Source organism: Cynoglossus semilaevis, chromosome 2, assembly GCF_000523025.1.
Source record: "Cynoglossus semilaevis isolate Cse_v1.0 chromosome 2, Cse_v1.0, whole genome shotgun sequence".
Taxonomy (NCBI): domain Eukaryota; kingdom Metazoa; phylum Chordata; class Actinopteri; order Pleuronectiformes; family Cynoglossidae; genus Cynoglossus; species Cynoglossus semilaevis.
This window is the reverse complement of record NC_024308.1, coordinates 19,480,711-19,489,618: the sequence shown is the minus strand read 5'-3', so window position 1 is coordinate 19,489,618 and position 8,908 is coordinate 19,480,711. Positions and strand designations below refer to the sequence as shown.

General features: G+C 38.6%; 2 protein-coding genes across 5 annotated transcripts in view; one reads left to right on the top strand and one right to left on the bottom strand.

Moving 5' to 3' along the window:
- Nucleotides 1-8,008, top strand: part of atg4b (autophagy related 4B, cysteine peptidase) — a 15,383-nt gene extending 7,375 nt beyond the window's left edge. For all 3 annotated transcript variants that reach the window (XM_008307342.3, XM_025054309.1, XM_017031228.2), the window contains exons 5-13: nucleotides 205-306; nucleotides 390-462; nucleotides 682-761; nucleotides 2,140-2,327; nucleotides 3,224-3,302; nucleotides 3,403-3,548; nucleotides 4,388-4,444; nucleotides 4,558-4,651; nucleotides 5,846-8,008. In XM_008307342.3, the coding sequence (XP_008305564.1) occupies nucleotides 205-306; nucleotides 390-462; nucleotides 682-761; nucleotides 2,140-2,327; nucleotides 3,224-3,302; nucleotides 3,403-3,548; nucleotides 4,388-4,444; nucleotides 4,558-4,651; nucleotides 5,846-5,919 (893 nt within the window). In that variant the 3' untranslated portion in view covers nucleotides 5,920-8,008. The remainder of the gene's footprint in view (nucleotides 1-204; nucleotides 307-389; nucleotides 463-681; nucleotides 762-2,139; nucleotides 2,328-3,223; nucleotides 3,303-3,402; nucleotides 3,549-4,387; nucleotides 4,445-4,557; nucleotides 4,652-5,845) is intronic.
- Nucleotides 6,826-8,908, bottom strand: part of dtymk (deoxythymidylate kinase (thymidylate kinase)) — a 3,460-nt gene continuing 1,377 nt past the window's right edge. Inside the window, exons 3-6 of one of the 2 annotated variants that reach the window (XM_008307338.3) lie at nucleotides 8,672-8,762; nucleotides 8,045-8,242; nucleotides 7,367-7,432; nucleotides 6,826-7,094 (exon numbers count right to left, since the gene is read on the bottom strand). In XM_008307338.3, the coding sequence (XP_008305560.1) occupies nucleotides 6,984-7,094; nucleotides 7,367-7,432; nucleotides 8,045-8,242; nucleotides 8,672-8,762 (466 nt within the window). In that variant the 3' untranslated portion in view covers nucleotides 6,826-6,983. The remainder of the gene's footprint in view (nucleotides 7,095-7,366; nucleotides 7,433-8,044; nucleotides 8,243-8,671; nucleotides 8,763-8,908) is intronic. The other variant, XM_008307339.3, reaches the window with a different exon arrangement.

Genomic DNA, 8,908 nt, shown 5'->3' with positions numbered 1-8,908 from the left:
TATATGTATATGTATATGTGTATATATATATGTATGTATATGTGTATATGTATATATATATATATATATATATAAAAATATAAAGGTTTCAGTCTATCTGGTCTATCTTTTTTTTTTTTTTTTTTTTGCACATCCCTGCAAAATGGTAGTGGATGGATGGATTGCATGATGAATGTGTTGTTTTTTTTTTTTTTCTGTCATTAGACTGGAGGTGGGCGAGAGGCCAGAAGCACAGAGAAGAGTACATCAGTATTCTCAATGCCTTCATCGACAAAAAAGACAGCTATTATTCCATCCATCAGATAGGTAAGAAGTGACTGTCAGTTACATTTGGTTGAATTAAAAGCTAGTTGGCTGAGACCTAAAACTGTTCTTTGAACTCACTGCAGCCCAAATGGGAGTTGGAGAAGGGAAGCCTATAGGCCAGTGGTATGGACCAAACACAGTGGCCCAGGTTCTAAAGTAAGTGTTGTTAAAAAAAGTTTGAAATTATGTCTGTATCGGCTTGAACTGCTTATGTTGTATTTGTTGCAAATAACATTAAAACATATAAGAAATGTTCCTGCATGTAAAAAGAAACAAATTGAAGATTCTCTAATGTACATGTTAATATGTGAAGATATTAAAAAGTTAAAAACCCAGTTTTTATCTAACTGAGTCTGTGTACTGTGTCGCTCTCAGGAAGCTGACAGTGTTTGATACGTGGAGCAGGTTAGTTGTGCACGTAGCAATGGACAACACGGTGGTCATCGAAGAGATCAGTGAGTTGTTTTACTGTATTGTCTTCATTAAAAGGACCAGTTAAAATGTCACTTTGTAGTCGCCCAGAAGTAGAGAGAAGCTAACCAAGCACAAGTCACTCATAAATGGAACTTTTTTAAGAGTGCAAACCGAATAGTTATAGCTAAACTGTCCTACATGAATTAAATAAAAGACCACAACATTTAACTATCATATAGGAAGTAAACATTGTTTTCAAAGGAATGCTTCAAATCCAAGACATTTTACACATCACTGTGTATAAATTTGTTGTATTATTAGTCTTCATTGCCTTTATATTATAAGAGAAGCCATTTCTGATCATCAACAGTGACAACTGTGTGATCAGCATATGCACTATGTGTCTCCACTCCAGGAGTTGCACTGTCATGTACCAGGGTTTCATCACCAGGAGTTGCACTGTCATGTACCAGGGCTTCATCAAGGAAGTATTCAATAGCCTGGCCACAGTTACAGACCACAGACATTTGGTCGTGTCTCATCTGCATAACTTAGTAATCTTACAATAAGTAGGATAAACAGAGAGTGTATATATATATGTATATGTATATATGTATATATATGTATATATATATGTGTATATATGTATATATATGTATATGTATATATATATGTATATATGTATATATGTATATATATGTATATATGTATATATATATGTATATATATATATATATATATGTGTATATATGTGTGTACCAACCCGATTTTCCCGAAATTCTTTGCAGATGCAACCCCTCTTAAAATATCAGCATGACATGTTGTCATGCTATCCGTGAGTGTTTCTCAGATATATTGAAATGCTTTCACACCACAGACATGTGGGTACTTTTATACAAGCCCGCGCTGGCCATGGTTTTTACCTGCAGCATCATAACTTACTGTCGGCCATTTTGTTTCGTTAATAAAAGTCGTTCGTCCATAAACCGAAAATGCACTTTTGGACCACTTTCAAATGAAAATTGTTGGTGGCCGAATATGTGGTGCATCGCTAATATATATAAATATATATATATATATATAATATAAATAGTATCATAAGTCAATAAACCCTCTTATACTGAACGTTACACACAATATATATTTAATTTATATTTAATAAAAAAGTGTGTAGATTCTAAATCCACATTTATAGATGTTTTTTTTTATGGTCTGGTCAAATATGGCTAGAGGATTGACAGTGTAAGTAAAAGAAATCTTCTGGACTTTTGCAGATGCCTGACCTAGTGGTACAGTCATTCTCTAGTTAGCCCAGGTTTACTGGTTCAAGAGATGTGGACCTGATGTAACGACATCCTAAACCTTAGCAGAATGGGCAGCAGCGTGTTGATGCCTTTTTTTTTTCCCGTTTGAATACAGAGCGCCTCTGCATGCCATGGCTGGACTCTGCAGGTGAAGCAGAGGGGGCCACAGAGATGAATGGCTGCCTTGAGGGAGCATGTGCTTTCGCTGAAGAGGAGACGGCTCTGTGGAAACCCCTGGTCCTGCTCATCCCCCTCAGGCTGGGCCTGAGTGACATTAACGAGGCCTATATTGAAACCCTCAAAGTAAGATGCTCGAGTGATGTCATACATGGAGAAGATTACCCCTGTTCGTCAGTTAAAAATAACTTGATTCATACTCCTGTCAGGACAACACATTTATGCATGGCTTCTTACAGGCACGTACTGTACATAGGCCTGATCTTAAAGATACAGTATGCAGGATTTCATTACAAACAATAAATAAAATCATAACATATAACCTCTATACCACGGGTCAAACTCAAGGCTTAATACCATAGATAGTAATTTATGGTATTGGTGATATTCCAAAATTCCTTTCAGTCAATCAGGGGTATCAAAAAAACTGTCATATTATATTATATTATTAATAATATGACCAATGGATTGATAGAGCTGATAGCTAAAAAAAAAAGTTGAGTATTTAGGCCACCAATACAGCAAACTGAAACAATGCGTACTGGTTAGGGATATCCGATATTGACTTTTTGCTAATATCCGATATGCCGATATTGTCCAAACACTTCATTTCCGATTCCAATATCAACCGATAACTATGTATGCAGCCGTTTCCCCCCGACACCGTAGTAAACCGATAATAATTCTTACAGATATAACATAATTATGCTAATATCGTGGCCGATAATATCAGTCGGATGTTATTATTAGACATCCCTCGTGCTGGTGGTTATGCAGTGCGCTGCATTTATCACTTTCCTTTAGGCCCTTTTTGCTTCAATAATGTTGCAGTAAATATCTAAATAATGTAATTAAAAAGTTTTTTTGATCAATTTATATGTTATAGCAATGTATTACAATTTTATTTACCCAGTAATCAAGTCTCGTTGACCATATCTGGAGAGAATATACACTGTCGATCAACCATGACACGACATTGTTAGAATTAAAAAACACATTCTGCTTTATGTCTTATCCCACAGCAATGCTTCATGCTGCCTCAGTCGTTAGGTGTCATTGGAGGAAAACCAAATAGTGCTCATTATTTCATTGGTTATGTTGGTAAGTTGGCCGCTAACGGAACTTCCTTTTTTTTTTTTTTTTTTACCTCGGTCAGTCTGAACTCTTTACTAACACACTTTTCCCTTTGTTTTGTTTGTAGGGGAGGAACTAATCTTTTTGGACCCACACACCACGCAGCCTGCAGTAGAGCCGTCAGAAGATGGCCAGGTTTACGATGACACGTACCACTGTCAGCACCCACCCTGTCGCATGCACATCTGTGAGCTGGACCCTTCAATTGCAGCGGTAGGAACCGAGGTTTATTTTATTTTATTTTATTTAAAGTGAAATGTTACAGTAGGAACATTGGTTGTAGGTGGGGATGTTCAATAGTAACATCATTTTTGCAGATATCCGATATGCCGATATAGTTCAAACATTTCCGATAGTCACTGTTACCGATATAGCGGGACAGTAATGGCCTGGTGGTTAAGGAAGTTGAATGCTGCCTGCTCACTAAGGCATGGGTTAAAGCTCAATTATTGTATGTGTATATTTTTATCTGTACAAACCACTGAATGAGTTGCTGCCACCTAGTGACCAGATGCTTGTTATCATTCAAGCATTATAGCAGTGGTACTCTTATGTCCAGCGTTCCATATTCTATTGGAAGCCCCTCACGCCCCCTCTGGCACCTCACCACACCCCCGAAGGGAACCGAAGTTTTTCCACCACCTTTTTGCAGATATCCGATATGCCGATATAGTTCAAACATTTCCGATAGTCACTGTTACCGATATAGCGGGACAGTACTGGCCTGCTGGTTAAGGAAGTTGAATGCTGCCTGCTCACTAAGGCATGGGTTAAAGCTCAATTATTTTATGTGTATATTTTTATCTGTACAAACCACTGAATGAGTTGCTGCCACCTAGTGACCAGATGCTTGTTATCATTCAAGCATTACAGCAGTACACTTATGTCCAGCGTGCCATATTCTATTGGACGCCCCTCACGCCCTGTGGCACCTCACCACACCCCGCAAGGGAACCGAAGTTTTTCCACCATTTTTCCTTATGTTGGTGTAGCATGTTTCTTCTTCTTACACTTCACTTTACGGCTTATTGTTCTTGTCTGCTCTTCACCAGGGTTTCTTCTGCAGCACCGAGGATGAGTTTGATGACTGGTGCATGCGTATAAGGAGGGTGCGTATCGGTTTTGAACACCGCTTTTTCCTGTCTGCATGTCGAAGGTTGATGCATGGAGCATTGTGATGAAGTGTAGTAAATTGTGTTCATTTAATGTTCATTTAATCCAGCTGTCCTGCAAAAGAGGGGGCTTGCCCATGTTTGAACTTGTGGAAAGTCAGCCGTCTCACATGGTCAGCGTTGACGCACTAAACCTCACTCCTGGTAATTATCTTGCAACATTGAATAGATACTAGGGCTGTCAAACGATTAATTGATCGTTCTAATCTGATTAATTGCAGGGTAGCTGTTGATTTATCTTGATTAATTAAGGTTAATCTTGATCCTAGTCATTACCGTGCCATCTCGTCGGTGGCTTGTGAGGCTGGTCACCTGATGACCTGAAGGTGAAGCATCTGTAAATGCTTTGTTACGCTAGGATTTTTAGCTTAAAAAAAAAAAAAAAAAATCTAAATTATTTTTCAGCCCTGATAAGTACATAAATAATATTGCTTGCTTGAAATTACATTATTATTCCGATTTTTCTTTTAGAACGAACTAAGGCGTTAGCTTGGCAGAGCTCTCACTCAGAACTCACGTAGAAATAACACTAACATAGAAGTAACACTAAGGTTAATGTGCATAAAATATCATGAATACGGATAAATAAAACGTACCTCTCTGCATAATCACCCCAGTCAGCTGAACAGAAAGTGAGCGGAGCTTTTACACCAACAGCGCATTTAAATTGAAACGTAGTGAAAATGTCGCTAGGCGTACATTTGTGAAATTACTCCTAAGAATAGAATGTGAAGCATCCTCCAAAACAGTTGCCGTATTTAAATTAAACCGATCTTAAACACGATTTATGATGTTATAAAACTATTACGAATATCAGTTTCTACAAGTTTGTAACATGCAGTGTTTAAAATAATTCAAACCGTGATCAGTTTCTACAAGTTTGTAACATGCAATGTTTAAAATAATTCAAACCGTGAGAGTAAGACTTAATCGTTGATGTGGCCTTCCAATGAGACAGTGACAGTAGTACCTGGCCCCGCCCCCGGGTCATAAAGGATAGCAATAAAATCCATTAATAGCATTCAATTGGATGCTCAGTTTAATGGTTCCGTCTTACGGGAAATGACGTTTAGGATGAATCAAAAGACGTCTGTAAAATATGAGTGCAAAATTTACGACAGTCCATAATGTTCAGTCTCCTCACCTGAGATTTTATGCAAAAAAAATATACGTTTATTCACGGACCTGTTTAATGCCTTCGGTATGGATACATGTTTATAATTTTCCTTAATGATTTACTGTACGTGTACAATTATATGTCTGAATGAGTACATGCTTTGCTTGCTGTTTTAAACCCTGCCGAATTTAATGGTCGTGTCTCTACACCGGCTTTTGCAGATTTCTCAGATTCTGACCGGCTGGAGCGGTTCTTTGACTCCGAAGATGAAGAGTTTGAGATTCTTTCCTTGTGAGGGAATTATGGACACTAATGTACTGCTTGTTAAGAGTAGGCAAATGATTCTCTCTCTCTTCCCTATCAGAAGGAAAAAAGCCTGATTGGAGAAACATTCTTGGAGACCTCTTGAACCAGTCGAGATACATGGTGTAGACCAGGCGTGGGCTAACTTTTTGATTCGTGGGGCCACAATTGTCCTAAAATTGAACAGGGGTTCCAGGTCAGGAGTAGATAGATGGAGCGTTCGTGTGAACTAAGATAAATGACGATGTAAAAGTCATGCATAAAGGCTAAAACGCGAAAATGCTTTTATCATTTTCTACACCATCTATTGGGGAAACATGGGTATTGCAGGGAAAGGGCAGAAGTATAATGATAATATAAGTAAATTATATAATTTGGAAAAGTGTGGCAGGCTGGATTAAAATATAGAATGGGGCCGCAGGCTGCCCATGCCTGGTGTAGACAGTGTGTAGCTGTGTGTACCAACACACAGTTCTCTGATTAATCCCTACGTCCAACCTTGAGATGGTCCTGTCAAATGTGTGGCAGGAGCTCGGGATTAATCTGAATGCACATTTTTACATTCACGTCTTTGCATTTGTAGTCTTAACACTTTGAAATGTTACGTCTGAGGTGATCTGGTGCCTTTCCTTGAATTATGCCACAATGGTTTTATGTTAAAATGATAACAGCGGCTCAACTGATGGCGCTCATAGCCATTGCTGTTTGTCAGTAATACCCAACAGCGTGTAAAGAAAATAAATGTACTTAAATCTGCAGACAATTCTATGCCAATTTCAAACAACACTTATTTGCTTGAAAATTCATTTATTAAATCAATTCATTAAATGGACAGGTAAATTACCAATAAAAATGTAAAAGGACTTAAAGATAAAATTAAAATACCCCCAAACCTGAAATTTTAGACCTGTTTCTCTTTAAGTTTTTTTTTCTTTTATTAATTAGTAGCAAATATAAAATGTGTAAAAGAATAATCTGCTTTTAAAGATTAATTACCAATTACGAAAAATAACCACATGTATCACATGTTTTATGCTGCTGCGATTGTGGCCGGGTTTACTTCCACAGTTCACCCAGTGGCTGGTTCTCAACTGTACTGACTGTGTTCAGACTGTGGGTGGCAATGTCCTCGTGCACATCCTCAATGCTCGCAGAAGCGTCAATAACCTGCAACAGACAGGCACAGTCATGTTGAGTGCAGTCGGTTTAACTACAATTAAAGCTGCTGTCGGCGATTATATTGTTTAGCTAACGCTCTGTCTGTTGCTGCTGCCAATCACATTCACGTCGTGGGCATTTGAGGCGTTGATTCCCTGCTTTTCTTTATAGGCGCACAGAGACTTGTTTCAGAAAAGACTTTATTGACAAGAGACTTACAGACAGTTATTTGGAAGTTATTCCAAAAGAGTATTATTATTATATTGTTACTAAGGTCATACATCATTTGGTGTCCATGTCCAGTGAAAGGCAGTCAGTGGGAGAATGGGCAGACCAAGAGAGCAGAACTGAAAGGGACAAATGAAAGGCTCAGTTTTTAGTACGACGTACGAGGCATTGCAAGTTAGCATTGACTCATCTTGTTGATTGCAGATTGAAAGTAAAGCTCTTCTATTAGTCTAAACAGCTGGGTGTATAATCATTAGTGATAGCTCAATCCGATAGTGGGGTTCGGTATCGGTTCGATGCTGGTCAAAATTTCAGGATTGAACAAGGATCGTCTGATCCAATACTTGAGCCCAAATGCTAACTCTGCACAACATGCCGTAAACAGGAACACTGTCACCTCTGCAACAGCAGCCCTTGGCATGCTGGAGGAGAAAAGAAAGTGTCGGGTTGATATCTGTATCGGAAGATACTCCAAGTTGCAGTATCGGTACCGGACTGAAAAAGTTGTATAAAGCCATCCCTAGCAATCATTGCACTCCACAAGTGAACACAATCCAACGATTCAGCAAAAAACAGATACTTGAGAGAGGTTTTGAGGCAATTGTAAAATGGCAAACTTTTCAAATCCAAAATGGTTGTCAAAAAAAAAACCCCAACATGTTTTTGCCAAATTAAAGAAAAATCATTTAATGGTGTCAGCTTTGATGTGTGTGTGTGTGTGTGTGACTGACCTGCCAGTTGACTGAAGCATCTTTCATCAGATGCTCAAATTTCTGTTGCACTGCTCTCTGAAAAACACTGGTCTCGTATCTCTCCTCTCCAAACTGACCCCTCAGTGAAGCCTCAGTCGGGCTGAGCTTCAGAAACATCACCAGGTCTGGCTTCGGCAGTCCCACATCTGGGTTTTTACACCAGTCCAGACAGAACCCCTGGAAGACATTTTAACTACATCACAAGTTTAACCTAAAATATATCCCGGTTTTAATACTCAATTTAATTCGTAACTTCAGAAGCAAGAAAATGTTAAAGTTTTCATATTGGTTTGGTAACAGCTAATAAGAGTTAGCAGCGGTCCCCAACCTTTTTTGTACCAAGGACAGGTATCAGCCGTTACTGACCGGTAATACAGTGCCATTGTTGAAGGATCATGAAATATTGACAGATTATCTTTAAATGAAAAAAGTAAATGGATATGACTGGATTCTTTTTTTTTTTTTAACGAAGTCAATTAGTAAAACTGAAGTACATTTGTTCACTGTGTCCGGACCGGAGGTTGAGAGCCCCTGTGTTATAGTATATGGCCTTGAGTTCAGTTTAAAAAAGAAAAAAATGTACTAGTGTAAATGATTGAGACTCACAGGTTTGGCACTGGTGAAGGCTACACCAGAGAAGGCATATCGGTCGACGACCAAATTGATGCCCTGCTCCAACTTCTTCTTCATCAAAGGCCTGTGGGTCACAATCATGTTGATGTTACCACTTGCTTAACACATTTAGCCCTGTTTAATTAGCAGCGTGTTCGTTTTTAAACACTTTCACTAAACCAGTGGTTCTCAATCATCTTCTGCCATGGCCCCCCCTTGAGGACATAAATG